General features: G+C 40.5%; 1 protein-coding gene across 1 annotated transcript in view; it reads left to right on the forward strand.

The window, feature by feature from the left end:
• Window positions 1–4,187, forward strand: part of LOC111245063 (uncharacterized) — a 104,118-nt gene extending 99,931 nt beyond the window's left edge. The window contains exon 7 of the mRNA XM_022792860.2: window positions 631–4,187. Coding sequence (XP_022648595.1) covers window positions 631–752 — 122 coding nt within the window. The 3' untranslated portion in view covers window positions 753–4,187. The remainder of the gene's footprint in view (window positions 1–630) is intronic.
• Window positions 4,188–21,619: the final 17,432 nt, after the last annotated feature.

The raw sequence follows: 21,619 nt of genomic DNA on the forward strand, positions 1-21,619 counted from the left end.
TGCTAATGATACATCACTGAGCTATTTAGTCGGCTTTTTTATTTCACAAAAAAATACAGTCATTGCCTAATAATTATTCAGGTATGTATATATATACTCAAGTCATCCATCACTTGCGAAGACTACAGCCTCATCTTCAGGTCAGTCCGAATACTGGATGCATTAATACCACATGCATAGACTTAACGCTGAAAAGTCCGCGGGAATGAAGACGAACGTTCTTCGTAGCTTCATTCGCAAAAGCGATACGAATACGTTGCCACCTTGAATGGTCTAGAGAGCATACCTCTAGCAACAATATAAAAACATGTGACCGGTGAATTTGAATAATGCGTCAGCGCCCCCTTGCTAAAATCGATTGAAGTTTGCACTCGAGGGCTGCGCTGTATAAAATCATGTTGTGGAAAATTGTACTGTATAATGAATGTAATACTTAAAAAAACACGTTTTATTTTAAGCTATTGACAAATACTGCATAAGTTTGTGGCGTGATAGAGCTACGTTATAAAAATAGGTAGTAGAGAAAGGGTGCGATGCCGGACTCTCTCTCTCTCTCTATATATATATATATAATGAACAAGATGGTTATGGTAATGACTGGGTAATATTTTTCACTGGTCCTCTTTGCAGGTGCTTCTGGTCGAGACGGTCCAATGGGATTGCCTGGCATTTCAGGCCAGAAGGGCGAACCTGGCAATCGGGGTCGGCCGGGGCGCAAGGGTGATCGCGGCGAGTCCTATGGGGGTTATTAATTAAGACTTACTCGCTGGGGAATCGTCATTCACTCACACATTGACATAGAGCGGCACAGACGCGTTTGCACATAAAAGGACACAGAAGCAGAAAAAGACGCACACGCTTACACACCTATTATGCGATCCGCCAACTTGATCGTCGTATTTCTGCTTCTTTCGACCCGCAGGACGAAGACCGACATATCCATATCTATGCCAAGCTAAAGAGACGTAAATTCTAACGAGAAATGGGCCAATAAGAGCTACTTAAGATTTAGTTAAAGCGATTAGATCAAAGGTATCTTTTGCTTTCCAAGAACGAACTTGAAGGCATCATAATCGAAATGTACTAAGTAACTTTGACCTAGTCGATTATCAAGTTAGGGGGATATTAGTGACAACAGAATTTTGAATGTGCTGTAACGAGGAATTCTTGTATGTAGCTTTGACGAACTCTAGGTCGACAGACACAGTACGGACAAAAACACGAGCAAATCCCATGAATGGAAAAAGTCAACGAGAGATCACATTGTACATAGCCAAAAAGGAAGAGTTCGGGCAGAGAAAAGTTGGACAAGCAAAATGGCAACCACAAAAGGTCTACACATGACAGCGATATTTGACAGCTTCGTATTAACCAACCGCATCGGGCGACTCTACGAACCACTTAGAAAAGAACGGCTCGCGCCATCTTTCAAGGGTGAAACTCATGACGGTGCGTTCCTGTCGTCCGTCGGTCAAAGCCTTTCAAAATCGGACGGGATTCCAAGTCTTAACGAACCGGTTAAGTAGGACCTGATGGTATTGCCAACTCTGTGTATATTTCAAGTTTCTACTTTTCCACATGATCAATAATGCTTACTGATTGATCATTAATTATATATATATATATATATATATATTGGTGATGCGTATCATACTGATTATTTATGATTTGAATGTAACAAATAGTTACAACAGTCGTAAATATTCATTAAATGAAGAACGATGAGGATTTGAATGAAATATTTAGCGACAGTTCTTACTGGGTTGAGCTTATACAGATTGCAAAGGGCTACGAAGTGAAGGACACACAAAGCTGTGACAGGTGCTACCTGTAGTTTAATGGGTCGTGCTACAAAAACTCTTCCTTCGTGTGCCGATGGGTTAACTTGACCTCCCCTAAAATTATCAATGCTTGTAGACCCACAATCAGTATAATGGAATACTAGATGTGCGTGAATGGAGATCAAAACCAAGGGAGTACCGCGATGGGGGGAGCATAACTTTAGTAAATATCGTGGTTACCCATCATTCTATTGTGTATTGAGCTATTGCCGAGTGAACCCCGGATCATGAATGGACCATTAGGTCAAGGAGAATATTTCAGGTTGTATTATAACAGTAGCACAGGCGGTATATCACCACCTTGAGATCAACACGTATAAGCATTCATTTGCACAAAAAACAATTATTAACTATAATTAATGCTTAATACAGTCCATACACATAAAGGTCTACACAGGATAATTTAGGTCAGTATACTTTCGTCTGAGTAGAATACTCTATATAAATGATACAACGTACGCATTTACACACGCATATAGACCGAATATATTTCAGGGTGAAGATGTCGTTGGTGAGAATGTGGATTGGAGTAAAAGAATACATTGAAACATATTGATAAGCACAGATCAACTGTTTGTTATATTGCATTTGCTTCGTATGACAACCAATCTGCGTTTACTGCTGCATAAAATAACGTGTGACGATCGACATAATTTTGGAATTAGTAAAATTATACTGCTATCAACGCGTATTACGCCCTTCTACGGTTCGTAGGGTTAAAGCCAGCATATCGGCAAAACTGTGTTGCAGATGAGACCACACAGGGCGGCAGCATTTACATAATTGTAACCTCATATATGCAGGGTGTTTGGTGCTTTGCCTAAATAAAAACAAGTTTTTCCGTGCGCCTATCACTAAGAAAAAAAACATCCTTATTCAATACAACTGCCATTTCATAATTATTAAGGCTTCAATTTGGGGTCAGTGTCAATAACCACTGAAAACACATTTGTACGCCTAAATTTTTCGAGGCCCCTTTTAACCCAGCTGTACATGAAAGGGCTTTTTCTGTCTCCTAATGGATTCTCGAAAACGTTCAGTTATGACTGATTCTCTCTTAATGAATACGAACCTGCTTGTTTCGCCATGTTTAGCTTGCCGTTTTATTCTAAAAAAAAACTGGCCTTCCTTAGATTTCAGGAAGAGCGGACGAACGCGTGCCCACCGCGACAAAAAAACTTCGCAAAAATTTATTCCAACTTCTCCCAAACGCCCTATAGATCAGAACAGAGGAATTATAAAGTCACCTAAGTGGTCATCATATCCAGGGTTACATATATATATATATATATATAAGGAAAGACTGAAAATGATAAGAAGAGGGCCATATTTATTCACGTGTTGCATATCTCATAAAAGTTATAAATTATGATAATAGAAGGATGATCGAGCGGGAAAACTACTGAAAGAGCTTAGAATAGTACTGTAAGCGCAATTACAAGATATGACTATGGCTATATAGAGTCATTAAAGGTTGGGATGAAAACGTGCATCCATTTGCTGTCGTATGTTTCCTCTACGTGTATAGATTCGAGAACCTAATACCTATATTTGTACGCTAGTGCTTTTTGATGACTTCTTCAAAAGATGTGGTTAATGAACTTCCTACCCAGAATGGCCCACATGACCTGTACCAAATGAAAACAGAGAAGGCAATGATGATAGCCGTGTACGAGCACTCCGTATCGTGGGGCATATGCCAGTATATTAGCGATCAAACGTTTTTGAGACGTTAGCTTTGTTTACCTGTATCTCTCGAAGACTGTACGAAAAATGTAGGGAAACTGCGGCGAAAATGGTGGACACTGCGGAGCATTGTTGAAGCGGAACGACGAAAACCCTGTAAAGAACAAGACGCTGTGAGGCCGTTGACCGTTGAGGCCAACATAACCCAATCGTTTTTAGGGCCTTCAATACAATGTCTAATTTACGAATATCAATGCGGCCTTATTTCTAACACCGTCTATAGTAATGACATAAGCTCACCTTTTCGATTAGTAAACGTTAAGGAATATAGCTCTATTACTAATGAACGATAATTGTGTACATTATGGGGGAAAAAACACCAACAGAAACAGCGGTCTCATTATTATTATTATTACTATTGCGACGTGACATAAGGCTAAACGACCGATAAGCAGAAGGGAACTGTGAAAGATTTTAATGAAACATATGGATATATAGGCGTCATAGTGGACGTAGTCATTTAGTGGAAATAAATAGATAAATAATATTGATAGCGGAGAATGAGAATAGTTATTGAACAAGCGAACGACGCGTGTCGTTCGAACAACTTATGATGGAAGGACAAATAAGGAATAAAACACTATTAGTTGATTTGAAACATTTTCTATTGTCTTCAGACCGTGTGCGATTTTGACAAAATGTCTACCACTATATATATATATATAATTGGTTTATCTGATATCAGTCTATTCGTTTTCTATAATGTAGGTAATGTTGCACTATAGGTCATACCTTACTTTGCGTAGTAGTGGACTAGTTCGCGGTGGACGAGTGAGTCTTTGTCTCAGGCCGTCGACTGCGGCATTGCTTGATAGGACCGGGCGGCGGGGTCCTGAATTCAAATATTAAATAATTTTTTGTTGTACCAAACTATTTACCACTACATTCATCGTACGTGCTAGGCTGTCAGTCAAGAGGAGTTCGGTGTACACTAGATAACGGTAACTACTAAATGGCTGTCCTAATTGCTGTCCTTACGTACGGAGTCATTAACTATGCGCTTAGTTACCTGTGTAATAATTGAGGAGCCCTAAGGAAAATAGTGTACTGCGCCTCTACCTTTAATCAATATACTGTTACGCTTTGCTTTTATTTCAGTTAGACTGTGTGGAAATGCTAGCGTCAACTAACACAGACTAAAAGCTATGTCAGAAATAAGCGTGCTGCACGTAAGTATGAGTGAAGGATAGATAGGTACGACTAGGCACGATTCGTCTAGACAGATTATCTAACAGACAATGGTCTTTATGTTACCTACGGGCTGATTCATGAATTCTTCTACTAATTACATCTGTTGGGCACTATTCAACTTGAGTACATATAGTATAATTTCAACGGTGGTTAATTACTGATCTTGCTAGAAGCAGTAAAGGCCAGACATATGTTTTTTGCTTTGAGGTTTTCTCGTAAGTGTTCGTAAGTCAGATCAGATTCGTACCAAAATAACTTGATTAAAAAGCAGATCCAAAGAATTGTATTGGCAAATCGATGCGGCCACGCTCATTGAGCGCTGACAAGTTATTATTAAAGTTCAGCCTACTAGAACTTCTAATCGACGTTGCTATAATGTGAAAGAGGACAGCGAAGGGTAACTTATTACGCCGATGATTGTTGAACATGTTGAAAGGCATCGCTATCAAAAATTTTACCATACGAAAATATACCAACGGGACAATCAACAATACACCCTGTTTGCAGCGTCTGATTCTGTGCGTGTTCGTTCCGCACCCTATTAACAATATTTCAGGCGTCGAATAGCGTAATATGGCAGAAAGTGAAGAACAAGGCTAGTGCTCTATCTGTCTGGCTCTTCTATAGGAAAACAATGACTGATTCAGCTAATAGCGGTTCCGCTGTCTCTATCCGCACGAACGATACCGCTACAGAATACTTAGTAGAACTGTTTATTATACGAAATAATGAGAAGACATCGTCATCCTATACAGTGCTTGGTCAAATTGCGTCAACGAGCGAACTTCTCGTAGCCAAATTGATCGGGCATACAGCTGTGTATCAGTATTTTTTTACGGATATACGCCCTTCGCAAACTCGCTATTGTGTCGGCGCCTCTTCAGACCATAACTGCGATCAGCAAGATGCTATCGCATGGTCCAGGATTGCCTATTTGATATTCAACATTCAGAGGTAACGGGCGCTAGCTTTTGCGACGAGCAACAGAATTCGTTGGAGGAAAGCCAAAGTAAAAAGGCTACTAACGACGGATAACTTGAGTACCAATGGTACTCGGCTTATATATAGCCAATCGTATTAAAAAAATAAACTCCAAGCTTTGATTTACTCTTATCGTATACAGTTAAACCGTCTGCGGTCTTTTAACACAGATAAGCAGCGGATCGTCGCAAGAGTAATACCATAGATATCTGAAAGTTGATGCTCATATGAGCCAGCGCTCTATCTTTCATGATTTTGATCAAACAACTGAGGGTCGACTGCGAGAACTTTTTATCCAAGAAATATATTTGTACTATATGTATGTATGTTCGCTTAGAATAACTGAGACAGTTCGGTGTAATAAATGGCGACCTGAGGAGAAGCACATTCGGTAGTATTCGGCCTTATTTGCTTGACAAACTATTGTCAACCTTGACATAATTTGTAGAGAAATCCTGCAAAGCCCTTCAGCTCCAGCGGCTCGATTCTAGGAGCTCTTAACACAGAGGACCCACATTTTGAAATTAAGAACCAAAGAAGAAAATTGTTCTTTGTACGGTTGAAATTAAGTCTAACTTTCATCAGATATAGATCCCTCTCTGTTAAAATATTTTTGCATCAAAACAGGCTTCATTTAAAGGCTTTTTAATGACAACGAGAATTCTTTTTTCAAGTTCCTTCCAATTATACAGTGTTCTGTTCTCCGCCAGTCCTTCATCGCACAAATTAACCTCTACAAGAACTATTCGACCCGTTAAGGAAACGAGATAAACATAAAAATTAATGATGCTCTGATAACGTTGATGTATTCAGATGACTAGCTTCTTAGCTCCGGTATGTGTTTACGCCTGGGGTTTTAAAACGCTGACTGCCGACGTCTTCGTACGACGGTTACCGTTGGATACACACAGAGGCCTTCATATTTTCTGCAGCGTAGAAGCGCACCCAAGAGGAGAAACACAAGCAAGCGAGCTACCGATACCATTAGCAAACCTTTGCCCCAATCCCAGAAATTAATGGACTGTAAATTGTTCGACGTCAATGGGAAAAATTGCCATCTCCGGAAATGCGCTTTAAACATCCCGTACGATTAAACGAGCTACGTGAGCACAGAATACGAGGCTTGAAAATTAGACCGCAATAAGCTAGTTCCACTTAGAGACTTCGTGGCAGCCCACCAAAAGCAGGTGGGTCGATGTTGTACCGAGTCGATTGGCCCCGGCCTTCCTGCCGATCACGGTCAGAATAACCGGTCGACACATTATTTGGAATATATAATAAACTACATTTTTGGGCTTTACCGACTTTTAGTTCATTGTCGATAGTAATTTGATGAGACAAACAATTAGTGATAAAATTAGATCGAACAACTATTTTGACAGTTGCTTTGGAAATGAGGGCAAATCGCATTTGTTTTTATTTTATGGAATCTACTTTATGTCATAATAAACATTGACAGGCGTGACGATTACTGGACATTAATAGCGAAAATCACGAAAGCCAACTGCAAATGAAACCGTGGACAAAACTTGGTAAAAGCAGATCAGGACCAAGAAAATATCCTCAGCGATAAACATATTTACTCTGGCATTTTGTGTTACATTAGACAGCCAGTCAAGCATCTTCCCACACCTTTTTTATATTTATGGCTGTTTTCATCATAGGCGCAATTTTGTTCGAAGATAAGTAACAATCAAATTATTGTTGATATATTGCACTATAAAATGTAAAAGGAGTATTTAAGGAGGCTAGTTCATTAAACAGAATCTCGGTTTCACATCTTTTCGATAAGCTTGACATTTCCTACCTGATTCTGCGCCGCTCTCACGCTATAGCAACTGTATGATACTCATTGGCACAGTGTCCACCCAGACCGCGAAGGCTGATTTATGACAAGTCAGCTTGCCATAATAAGGTGTTTGCCCATTGATCTTGAAATGTGTCTGTAACATGTGGGGTAGTCTAACTGTGGAAGTCGGCACAGATTATATCGACAATCCGACAGAATTTCTAGCAACTAACGGGAAAAGCAGTGCACATTGTGATTTTTGCTTCTACTCTACTCACGCTTCCCACTCGTATCGAACCCCCATCTCCGACAAGTCCAAGAAGCAACGCAGCCGTAGACACGACAGCTGAGAGTCGCCTGGTGTAAGAACAGGTGAAAAGACCTTAGAGATGCGATCTGGAAATTAAGTTGGCCATACGACAGAACTTTTGAGTGAGTATAGTATATCTTTATGCTGAACTTTGAATGTCGTATCTAAACGTGTTAAGGGTTCACTGAAACTAAGCTGTTATAATGTATCAGCTAAATAATTATGTTTTCTGTTGCAGTTATTTACAGCTGGTCCTCCCAAAGCAACTGCTGACATATTCTGGCTTATAATCGCTGATTATTCGCTTATAATCGCTGGTCTCCTGGTTGGTATTAAAACAGTGGCTAAAAATTGACAAATATAAGAGAAATAAACCCTTTTCGACATTTTAATATGATAACCCTACCGGAGAACGATAACCCTAATTCAGAGTGATGCCACAATTATTATCACACATTTAAATAAATTGAATATTGTAAGTATTGAATATCAAAAAAAAAAAAGAAAAAGAAAAAGCAAGCCTTATATTCAGATCAGCTATTTCAAAGGTACAACGATGACTGATCAGACTGGTCAAATGCCTTTGACTTAAATTTTCGACGTCGTACCATATCATCTAGGTTTTTACTAAAAACGCGGCGCCAACAATCAGTCGGAGGACTGTAATAAATGATAAAGAGTGTGTAAGGATATATGGGTAAAAATTCACGAAGAATGATTGTTGAAGAGAACCTTTGTCAAAAGGAATGAGAAAATAATACCTGCGTATTGGCCAAATACTCTTCCGTCTTGTAGCATGAAGAACAAATTGATAATTTTTCTAAAAGGTATCATTTAGCTGTGTGTTTAGCCCATATTGCCACACATAAAGGGATTAGGTACATCAAAAGTAGGATTATATAGACTATTAACTTTTATGGGAAATATCAGTGGCTCGACAAAACCTGATCAAGGAATGTTTTTCTTTTTTCCGAGAAAAACGGTTGGTCTTATCTGACGAAGACGATGCTGACGATTAACTTATTGCTAAAAAAAAAAAAAACTAGAGATTTTCATGCAAGAATGGGCCAATGCCCGTTTAGCAAGTAATAGTGTTCGATAAGGAGAACTTTATCGATATTAAAGTGATTACATTGAAACAGATGTAGCTGTAGTGGCCATCCATTATTCTGGCATGATTACGTTACGTGTAGTTAATCTTGATACATGATTGATCTTATCTGGAAGATGATGACGTCTGTCGACGATGGCGTGTTACCTTAACGGTGCGCATATGGTGGCAATATTGTCGTCACAGTTTCTTTCAATAGCAGCCGTATCTGGCACAGCGAAAGCTTACTGGCTTATTGGAGATACGTATATATTATACTCTGAGATAGGTTAGTTCCTTGAACATGCCCAACGTAAGTTAGACTTAGAGAAATCATGTGCTATAGTTCATCGCAGTAATTCTAAACGAATACAATTTATTTCACTCCAGCTGCGAACATGTAACTTCAGGATAAGTGAATGTGTAATAGAAATATATGATTTTTTTCAAGTTTAGAAAACTTCCGATGAAGTACAGATAGTCCTGCCATAGAGCATACATAAGAATTCGTTGATAGCAGCTCAACTGGCTCTATGCTCATGTGGTTCTGCCATTTTCTAAATTGAGATGCTCGCAACAGGAGCAGAATGTAATAGACCAAGGACAAGTTCAATATATTCGATCGTTTCACCTACTCAAGTTCAGACTAACTAGTGTGGTTTTTATCGCTAATTCATCTTGAACCTATTTTTGTGTGTATTTCAATTTGTATTTAGCATGTGTCGTAATCCCTCTGTGTTCACAGTATTAGCCATAGGATACTCGATAGGCATTAGCAACACGGCCCCGCCGTATTACTTACAAAACTTGTATAAATCATCTGGGCAATTGGGCATGTATTTACTAATAAACGGCAACTTTTCGTGACCACCCATGTCTTGCCACTGGCGCAAGTAGTCGCATCGCGATCAGTCTACCTCCGTCGTCATCCCAGCTTACCAATCATTTCGTATGTATTATTCGAAACAACTTCGACTGTTTCGGGAGAGCTTTTGCTGGTCTTCAACCTGGGCTAGCGGAGCTACCTGCTGGGCGAAACGCACATTCTATCCGTCCTTCGTTTTCGTTAGGTGATGTACATGGTTGATTATTGCTACGATGTAGCTAACCGGAGCTCAAAGGTAATTCATCCAATGGAAATGGCTTTGATTGAATAGGATCATCTACCTGTGCAATATTTAGGCCAGGTAGTTATATATGATCATCCGTGTCGTTCGCGTGCATTTACTTAAGTGGGACCATATATAAACAGAAACAATATTTCCTATGATTCTCGATAAACCCTTTTTCACCCTTCTTCGTAAACCAAATGCCAAGTAACGATCAAAAGGCTATCATACCGCCCGGCCTATTTGCCGCTGCAGTCATCAAATACAGACATTAACCTATCTGATCACGTCATCATCCTTTGCGAGCGTTAGCGATCTTTAAGGGTCCGACCTCTCCCCAACACCACCAGCAGCAGCCAAGCTTTGTCGGAGAGCTCGACCAACAGGCTACAGGCAGCTGGCCGCTTAAAAGGCCTTTCAGAACGAAGCCCTTCGAAAATCGTTCAACTGCACAACCGGTCCAGGACGACTGTATCGGAAGTTGGGTGCTCGATATCGAACGCGCGAGAAGCTGGGCATAACGGTATTAAGGAAACACATGCGCCGCCTAGAACTTAGCCTGTGTTGATTTCGTGCAGTGGTCTGAACTTCAAACACAGACAATCAGAGTGGCGGCAAGATGGATCACAGCTGGTGAGGGAAGCACCAGCGATGGCATAGGCACACGTAGAGCATAATAAAAAAACATTTGAGATGTATATATGTCTCGAAGTTTGTCAAAGAATTCAGAATGTGTCAGTTCCAATGCGAGCCTTACAGACCTATGAGCTAGGCCGACGTCCGAGTGGTGCATTGGTTAGAAGAATTCATAGCTAGTTTTCTATGAGGAGGTGGCGGAAGCAACGAAAAACAATGTCGTATGATTAAATGAAAAGGCTCTGGAGCAGGATCATTGTTAGTACCGCCAACTGCGGCCAGCATTAAGTCTTGCTAACAACTAATACAAGATTAACTAATGATTGATACAATATCAATAGATCGACAAATCTGTTGCCATTGCAATGAAAGCCGTTAACTAAATCTGGTATATAAGCTGATACATAACTCCCTAATGCAGAAGAGGTACCTGTGAAAATCGACAGATTATTCAGAGCGGATTGTGATTCGTTCCTGTTGTTAATATAGATACTTTAGCTTCAAAATAACAACTAAGTTAGCGTCGAGAAAGCTGTTTACGAGGCCTAAGAACATAGTTAAGCTTCAATTAACGTCTGAGGCGATTCGTTCCCCAATGAGGCACTCTACTTCACCCATAATGCTGACACCGCACATTAATTCTGACATTCGTTTCAAACATATATTAAAAGGGATGTTATCATCCGACAGATAAAATAAGTGTCGTACTACAAAGGAAAAGCAGAGCTCGACTGCTTAGAGAAAGCTTTCCTAATAGGCTGGATGCAATGTGTCTAATCATACGATTGGCGGCTTAATTATGTCAAATCTAATTTTATTACGATTATTACTTTCACCGGGATATAAGTAAGTATATTATGTGTGCAGCTGTTATTAATAGATCATATCTGGTGTACCCGTTCGCATAGTGGCATGGGTTTGGCTTCAAAAAATGGGTCATGTCATTCCGCCGCTACTGCTTAGTTCCAAGCCCCATCGACTACGACAATTGGTCTCTTCGTAGCACTCTTTTACTCGTTCAGTTATTGCAGCCTTCCCATTGCTTTTCGGTACCCTACAAGGAGCGCTGTTTTTTTTTTCTCTCTTTTACTACTACTTTTTCTGGCCCTAGCTGTCGGCATCTCATCGAGGTCAAGAGTAGGCAAACGCTAATGAGTAGACGCAGCAGGAGATTCCGTTGGGAGTTTTATTATCGATTTAACTTCGCACAGCCCGCCATTCTCTGAGCACGGTTACACCTTCAACTTTAAACAAACAAGTCGGCATTTTAATTTCCTTAAGATAAATATAGAATCGACGTTGATGAAACATGGCCCAGCATGAAGTTACTTGCATATCAGCTAAACAATTTCTCCTCTTTCCATACAAGTGTGAGTGTAGTTATCTCCGTACATTTTAACTTGAAGAGACTACAGTAATCGAACATAGCAAATGTCTGCCGCTGACCAAAATGATATTTCTCAATGTAGCTTGCAAAACGGTAGCTATTGAGCCAGAATTCGCAATAAAGTTTATGCGTTAATTATCCAACCAACGATCGTCTCATATTTATCGTGAAAAACTTCACGCAGGATATCGCACTATATTGTGTTCTAGTATAGCATTATCGTTTAGAGATCTCGACGCCTTTGAATCAGGGCTCGAATAATAACTAATGTAACTATAGTTGAGCCTTATCTGCCCCTTGTCGTCACGGCTAAATCGTACATGCAGAACGGCATTCAACACAATTTTGGCGGCACTTTTCCAGTTGTAGCTTGAATCACTAATCATAAGTATATTCGATATTCCTCCTCGTCCGCCTATCGGGAAACAAAAGAACGTATCAACAATTGGCAACCTACTTTTGAATACTTGACGCGATCGCGTAATGCAAGGTTCGCCCTCCTGAAAGGGCCCACACACAGCGGGAATAGCTGCGTAGTCGAAAGGCTGCGTTTCATCTGTTATCCATCTGAAGCCGAATCATTTTCGCGCACGATGGACTGTTTTTGGATAGACGAAAGACGTTGAACCCTGCGACGTTTCTCCCCTCAAAGGGGTATTGGGGAACCTGAAAGCTCCTAGCTCTTGAAAATGCTATCTGATCATCGAGGTATCAGCTCTGCATGTAGCTACCTCATTCGCACATTGTCATATGTATCGGCACGCTGTTCCCTATTTCGAATTGCGAGTATGCCAGAAGCCGATTTTGCGTCCGAAACTAACTTCGTAAATAGAGGATAGCTTTGACTCGGAATTACGGCAGACTGCGAAGGCTAAAAGAGGCCCCCGAATTTGCGATAGGTAGATGTACAAAGCACTGAACACTGCACAGGGCTCACATACATCGTACAGTGTACCTAAGGCGGAGAAAATTATAAAATTCTGGCAGTTTGATTAAACAATTTGGTTTCTTAATGCTTGCTTGAACGCATGCATAAGGATATAATTAATGTTCAGCAATTGAAGTTCATAACTCTGCACATGAAGGCATCATTTAAGGACAAGTAATCATGATATCGTATGAGATGAGCTGCCGCTAGATAGAATTAAATGGTTTCTTATAGTTGAACATCAGATTCAGCTGTTCATCTTACATATCAAGGACGTATGCTTACTTATGCCTGATAAAAGGTCGGAATAAGGTGAGCAGGTGAGACGTTGGCAAAAGGTCATTGTTAAAAATCGTCGTTGTATCATCTTTACCTATTTGTCCACAATCCATTTATATGACAAGAACAAACCAAGTATCGAAATATTATAGATTGAGCCTTGCTAACCACTGCAAATGCTTCTGCAAGCTAATAAAGATCACTGATTTTCAGTGATTTTTAATATACTAACTAGTTGGGTATGAAGAGAGCTAGGGTAGACTTGCTGGGAACCGTCCGCTGCTAGCCGATCCTTACCATATTTTTTTAGTTGCTTCACATGGTCTTATACAAATACGGGTTTATGGCTTCGCATAATACAACCGTAGGATTAACGCGAGGCTTCTCTAATCTCCTTCGACGAGGCTTATTTTTACCATAAATTACATATTTGCTCTACATTATCAAATTTATTAGTTCCTCGCTGCTCCGCTGATAACTGCGCATTTGCGAGTGGAGACTAATAACATACTAATGTTAAAATGTCCTGATGAAGTCGCGCCATAAGCTTCTGACCTAGGCTAATACTATTCCACATAGGTTTTGAATTCTTGTCCTTTATACGTGTCCTAGGTACGTGATAGACGTCTAAGTTATGTGCGTTCATATATATTCGTGACACATATAGTTCGTCATATATTCATCACATATATAGTTCGTGTATATTAAATAATGATTAGTACGTGAGGGACCAAGCCATCACTGGGTTCTGTAACTGCATCAGCTGCGTAAATCGCATCGTCTGTACCACCATACAAAACATGAACATTCTACAGGCTTAAATTTTTCGAGTAATCCACGCCGATATCATTATGCATCACTAGAAACATATGAAACAGAGATAACGACCGTAAATGCTAATACAATTCCTCTTAGCAAAAAAATAATCGTATCGCTGATGACTTCACTCGTACGTTGTGGCCATTTTCGCTTCGTACCCTTTCTGCGTCTGGGTTTTCCTTCGAAAAAATTCAATTAAGCCTCGTGCGGCATTCATTACGTACCTGACGGTATGCATTCGGCAATTTAGTCGGATGTAGCCGTCATCATCTTCGTCGTTCCTTTGTTCGATCGATTTCGATCCTGGCCTCTTTTGCAGCTTGGCTCACATATATAAAGAGCAATCGAACCCAGTGACAGAATACGTATTGTAAGTAGATAGCATTTACTTAGAAAACGTCGAAAGCCAAAGTTGAAAAAGGCCATGGACCAGTCTCTGCGCATTGGCTTCGAACAGTTCCGCTTTCGACGAAAGTCTTTTTCATCCTCGAGCTTGGAAACTTGGGACTCGCATATAGCAGGAACCCACAAGTTGCTCCAAGCTGCTGCCTGCCTTTCGGCCAAAGTTTTGCTCCTCGCGTAATGAAATCAGGCTCGCTCCGTCATTTCCTTCTGGCTCTCCACAGCCTTCTAGCGGACCACAGCCGTTGGCCAATATGACAACTAAAGTTGGCGATGCTGTCAGATTTCGACCTTTCGGCTTATGAAAAGGCCGATCTTCGCTAAAGCCGTGCAAACTTCACAACCCGAAAACGTTGCAATTCTTAAAGGCATAAGCTGAAAGATACCGAATTTTTTAAATTATAACCTGTTTGCTTAGAGCCAAGGTGTTGGGAATATACGTTACTAGCCAAAATTCTCTTAGGCAAAAATGTCAATTGGAATATCTCTGAATTAAATTATAGAATTTTAAATAGTATAAGTAACATGTAGAAATGCTGCGATGTTTAACTTTTGGAGATTATGTTGGCTATTAAACAGTGTTATTAGAAAAAACAACCCCTAAGTGGCGTGAGAAACCGTTTGAGTGAAATAATTTAAATCCTGCAGATTAGCAATCTTATTTTTGGATCCGCACTGTTTTTTATATTTAGAGTGCTACCCTTCTTATATGTGATATATGTAATTGGGTTTTGCGATTCAGTTGCCGATGAAATTCCGTCTTATTTACCACTATTTTGCACACATTTTTTTCAGAGGCCTAAAACCTTTAGGCACCGATACCCCCTGAACGACCGAAGCCTATTTAATTCACTTTCTGGAGCTGTTAACACAAATTTCAGAAGGAAATAAAGATCCAGAAGAACCGGAACAGTTGTCTGATTCCCGAATCTAGCAAACTTTTTTCTCTGCTTCTGCCATTTTCCTCTAGTAAACCTATCTCTCACTTAGGCCAACAACAACCTGTGTATCACGAGAGAAAGAGTAGGATCATGCGTCGCCTAACCTCTTTCATCCCTGCCCTCGACATGTTTCCCGCCTTTGGCATTGTGATCGGCCGTATAAGTGCTTGTCGATTAAAGCAACCGACCATCGAGCAGCGCAACGATAAATAATGACTAGCTTTATCTGTTCTCAGATGAAGACCTTCTCCGAAGACATTTCTCATTATTCGAATCGCCTTTTAGACTATATAGGAAAATCCTAAATGGCATCGTTCCAACTTTGATCTTACGCCTTTTTACATTCTACTGAATATATTAGTATTCTGACTATGCCTGTTTTGAGTCGGCTACCTTAAATACATGACTGATCTAACCTTTTTACAATTAGTTGTTGAGATTGTTCCGGTTAGGTTAGAACAAACGCCTGGCTGTTAGTGATCTATTTATGAGGAACTCCATTGCTAGGAGTTGTTGCGGATTATCTTCGTTTTGGCCTTCATTTTTTCGGGGTCATTGAATTGTCTCATTGTATAGTTCTACCTTATGTGCAGAAGTTCGAAAAAGTTCTCCGTGATTTTCGCTAGAACGATACGACGAATTCTTTCATCTCATACTCTTGCACGTCCCGCTACCTTTCATTGTGTTATCCCTGTTCAGCTTTGTAAAAGTGAACGTAAACTTACGTTTGACAACTTATACAGCCATAGCGTTTCAACAAGCCGAATGCAATATTGCAAAAGTTCCCGTGATTCCAAGAGCGTATCGAACGAAAAGAAGTAGCTGCTGAAAACCCCCGGCCATGTTGCCCTGAACCTCTCGCGACAGCCTCTCGGTGGCAAGGCATCGCCTTCCACAAAATAAAATTGTGCAAAGCCTCAGGGTGTTCATGAACGCAAATCACGTCTAGCAAAATGTCTAGGATAAGAAGTAATGAGATGTATGTTTGCCTGAGTTAAGGTTCATATATATATAGTGTAGTAGGCAACATCTACCCAGCATGTTGAGTAGCATTTTCCACTGGACGAGATTGGCAAATGTAACAACGAGAAGCTGCTCTATTCATGAAACTGTAGAAGCTCGCTAACTTAAACTTATCCATTGGCTTTCACTCAAGTGCATAAATGAACTCACGACTGGTATTAAAAACATAAGATATGTCCCTTCGCTTCTCTGTACCTCTCTTTTATTAATTTAATTAATTAATTACACGATGACGTACGTTTCATGATACGTTCAATTCAGTGGTTTAATCCTTCATATTCTAATGTATAACGTGTACAGACTTGTACGACTAGGGAGATTTTATAGACCTGTACTCCATCTGACTGTATTCCTTTGCATTGAAAATCGTACGTTTGACCCTACGAATTTTCAGCATTATGACACAAGCGCCAAATATCCTTTTGCCTCCATTTCAAGGCCATAATCATGAGTCCGACTGCGCAACTGTTAGAACGCCCGAATGTATGTGATTTAGCAGCGATCGCAGCATCATTTCATGTGTCGGTCGCTCGATCCTGCCCCTGTTCCTATGGGGCCTAAGGAGGCTTCTCACTACAGGCCTTATCCATTCAATGGCTGCCCTAATCCATGTCGACTGTCGGCACGAAATACAAAGGGAGAGAGAGAGAGAGAGAGAGAGAGAGAGAAGAATAGTTGAGCGTTTTTCAGACCGCGAAGCATGTACATGGTAAAAAGGTGCTATTACATTAAAAAGAGACAACAAAGAAGACAGAAAACATCAAGGAACTCGCTGCTGATTCAAGCGATATCCGAATGAAGGGAAAACGAACTTTAACATTAGGTCGTATCGCAGCGAGCTAAGGTTCTGACGTCGTGTAATAACTAACGTTCTATTAGGACATTTCGATAACGATTTCGAATAACGACATTCGACAAAAATACATAAGCGTTTGTTCACTAAGTTGAGGTTATTTTCGGCCTTGAGGAATGTCAAATACGTGTTTTGTGCGTGTGCGTGAAACACGTCGTTGTTGAGAGTCAGGTAAACATTGTTCGTGACTTGGAGTTCGTGCGTGGCTAGGTCATACGCTCTCAGTTGACTGCTATGAGCCATGAAACTAACTTCATGCCGTATTGAAGTAACGCTTGTCACTTACCCCAATGAATAACTTGGCTGTTTCTACTATTATTATCTGTCGGTCTGTATAATTTCTAACATTGGCTCGCTTGTTAGTTCTAATGAACATTTTTACATATAATGGATACACCTTAAAAGATTTGGTGGCCATCTGCCATAAGCTATAAAGATGCAAACTACTTTGATCAAGTGGGCTAGATATGACAAGAAGGCATGTCCAATATAAGCCTCCTTGAACAGATGACTGCATAGTTATTTTCTTAAGTGGATAAATTGATAACTTATATACACGGCAATTTATATGGATATTTGCGTTCGGCCATACGGCATCTAACGCTCAGTGCTTTATAAAAGGTCAGTCGACACTGTTGAGGTCAGTATACCTACAGACTTACTACGCAGAGTGACGCATTGTGCAAATAGTTGTATAGAGACAATGCAGCATAAAAAAATAAGATTCTTCGGAAGCTTCAGCTTTGGGATCTCTAGTTCTTCCATAGTCGTAGTATCGCTTCGCCAGAGACATAAGTATCGTACTCTATTGGGCCTAGACTGCTTCACGTTTGCTGTCGCTACCACAATGGGCCAATGGCATTGACTGAATATACGGTAGCATCCGGTTTCTTCCTCTCTTCCCGTTATACTCGTTAGCCGACTATGCCACCTCCGTCGTTCTGCAAGCGGTAGACTTTAACACCTATGCCCCGCCAACAAAGCAACGTTTCCACTGGTTTCCGGCTATGCTAGCTCGTTCTCTGACTGATTTTGATCTGAGAAATAACACGGGCTCACGGAAAAACGACTGTCATTTGTTTCTTCGAATAACAGATTATCTTTTTGATGCTGACGAAAAAATCGTATTAATCTTGCCTTATATCAGTAATTAGTGATGAGCGGGCTATACCGAACCAAGTTTTCATAGTAGATATAGTAAAGTGACAGGAGCCTCATCGTAAGTGTGGCTTTACAAACTTCACCTAAGCGTGGAATATGTAAATCCATTCAATGAAGTAATAAAGGGTGATTTTGGTATTGCGGTCACTCCTATTCTAACTACACTTTTTTTTTTTAATTTACCTAACTGTTTGATTTTAGTATTTTTTTTTTCTACCAGGCACAACTCACAATTCGACTCTTAGAAGACAAAATGAACTTCTCGAAATGTCAAAGAGGCGAAACCCAGATTGCGCAGATATAAAATACTTAAGTTTGTGAATATAAACAGACTTTTTCCCCCAGGTTCTCAACAACGGCATTTTCTGCGACACCCAAGAATTTTACACTATCTCACAAACGTACTGATGGTTTTAAGAACTATTATTCTACCTTACGTATATAAATCTCAATTTCACCCTCTTGTCTAAATTCAAGGTTATAGTCTGATTGAACGCTGGAACCTAGACGTTAGGACGTAAGAATTTTATGATTGAATGTGCCTAATCTCACTTCTATTTTTGGCACCGCCTCCCGTTCCATTCTAACTAGATGGGGGAATACATCACACATACCGCGTCCAATTCAAAGCTGAAAGTCCCACCTCCAGTTGTTCACTTGCTAATTCGACAACTGCAGCTGGATGGCAGACAAGACCAAGGCTACGATGTCAGTCTCATCGATATGCAAGACTATTTATCGATATAGTGCCCTATATTCACTTTCTCTCTCCATACCCACCAGACCCCCGTTCCTGCTGGGCGCCAACCACAACTACCCCAGACCCACTGCTCGCCCCCTAAAACTCTGCCCGGGGAATCACAGCAAACCGCTACTGAGGTCGATCATGATGGAGAAGTGCCCTGTCGTAACATTTCGCCTGTGGCTGTCATGCCAGGACGGGCCATTTGACCATGCTCTGAGGAACGGGCACCTGCCGGAACGAAGAGAGCTGTTGGCGACATAAGACTGCAATATGCCCCCTAGCCTTTGGCATCAGTCGGTTGTTAGTGCCGCGCACATTTTGATCAACTCATGCCGTATGATTCGACATATTAATACGATTTAAAATACTTTTCGAGCATAAACGGGTCCTCCTACGTGTGGAGCACTCAGTCTGTCGCCCTCCATTGAAGCGACTCGTCCACACATGCACAGCTTTTATGTTGTCTTTGTATAGCGTGTCATACGCTAATCACTCCAGACCGGCTGAAGCCCGCAGTTGCGCCTTTTCTATCATATTCCATATAAACTGATACTCATAAGACAATTCCTCGAATACACACATCTGTTTTCTACCATATGAATGTATATCAAGTGCATTACCACACAGATCTTTCAATTGGTTCGATGTCTAAATAAACATGGATACGCACTCTGTAACTAAAATCATTGAAGATTCCTGTTTCATTCAAGTGGGGCACATTTACTTGTTCCGTACCTTTTGTCCATGAAGTAAAAACTTGTCGAGCTGATCATCCAGAAGATGATTTACTAACACACGCTACCAATCTATTGTTTTGGACATTTTCAAGCTGTCGAGCCATACCTAAACATCTCCAACCTAATTTTTCCCGGTCATGGGCATTCAGCCGTTTACCAATAGAAAAATCGAACTTCGCACAACCACGTTGGTGAATTAGTAGCATCATGTAGACGTAGCAACAGCGTCTGAAGTAATGCTTAACAGCTTCAGTACCTACCGTAAACTAGAAAAACAGAGCGACGTATCGACAATAACAGTACACCGATAGCCCAGCTGCATATCTTATAGCCTGGGGTTGTATCCCACGTTCGACAAAGTACCCTTCTATAGCGGGTTAAAAGCCCGCGCGTACCGGAAGCTTTTGGCGAGCTTCGCCAAACTCTAGCTGCTGTTCTGATTGCACACATCGTTTTAATAGATAATTAAATTCTTTGGCCAAGGCCGTACAAGTTTGGTAAACGACCTTTCCTCACTTGTCTACAAAATGCCCATATCAAATAGCTATTTCTAACCTAAAAAAAGTGTTGTCTTTTATCTATTCAGCTTTTTATTATTCAAATTAAATTAATTATTACCAGCAACAACAACAACAACAACAACAAAAGCATGAAATACCGCTAATGTATAAAATACGGTCCCATAAATCCCATCATTCAAAGTAAATAATGCTTGTCCTCAAGTAGTAAAATAAACTCCTAGTACCCCCGTTATTACTAAAGAAGTTAAAGCTATATTTTTTTATTTCGTTATCACCATCTGATAGTGTCCGGCAGACGGTAATGCGTAACGGCAATACTGAACGCACGATCTGTGCCCTGCAGGTTAGAGTATAGGACTGAGAAATCGTAGAAAATCTATAGGTTTATAGACTGCGTTTAACAAACTACGCTTAGAATAAGCTATTGGCATGCAGCTAAAAAAAAGTTTTGTCCAATGTCTCCGAACTCGAACTGTTGGAGATAATCGACATCATAACGCTTTACAAAAGGCGAAAACATAGACATCCAGCTACATCAAAGCTGACTCCTTGCTGAAGGATCTCATTCGCATAAGTTAGCAAATTGCTAGGTAATAGCAAGTGCATAGACAAATATTGAGCCAGAAGTTGCAGTTTTGGTGGGGTTCGGCCAACTAGCAGTTCGATACTAAATTAACGTCTCTAATCAAGCTTTATAGATAGATAGATAGATACATAGATAGGATGGAATGTTACTTGTTCCCTACGGCAGCCTGCAAGCCTTATAGCCTCGATCGTAAAAGCAAAAGTATTACGAACGTCCTAAAAACTGTGAAAACAACAAACACCAATGTTATATACACAAGAAAGCTCAACGTCCGATATCGACGCTAGGCCTTCTATCAGACCTCTGGCTCCCAGTTCGCAACGAGGTGTATCTATGCCTGGATTCTAACCTAGACGCAACATAGTTACAGGGAACACGTTACCGCTAAGCTGTAACACCGTTAAGCTATCGCTGGATGATATGGTATTTACTAAGAATACTTTAGTAACGCTATCGAAGTGGCTTACTACCTGAATACGTTCTTTTACAACCTCAACAAAAGTCGGCAACGAAACTTCAACATTGGTCTCTCCAACCTGCAAAA

This window comes from Varroa destructor, unplaced genomic scaffold, assembly GCF_002443255.2.
Source record: "Varroa destructor unplaced genomic scaffold, Vdes_3.0 BEIS01000002.1, whole genome shotgun sequence".
In the NCBI taxonomy this organism is placed as follows: domain Eukaryota; kingdom Metazoa; phylum Arthropoda; class Arachnida; order Mesostigmata; family Varroidae; genus Varroa; species Varroa destructor.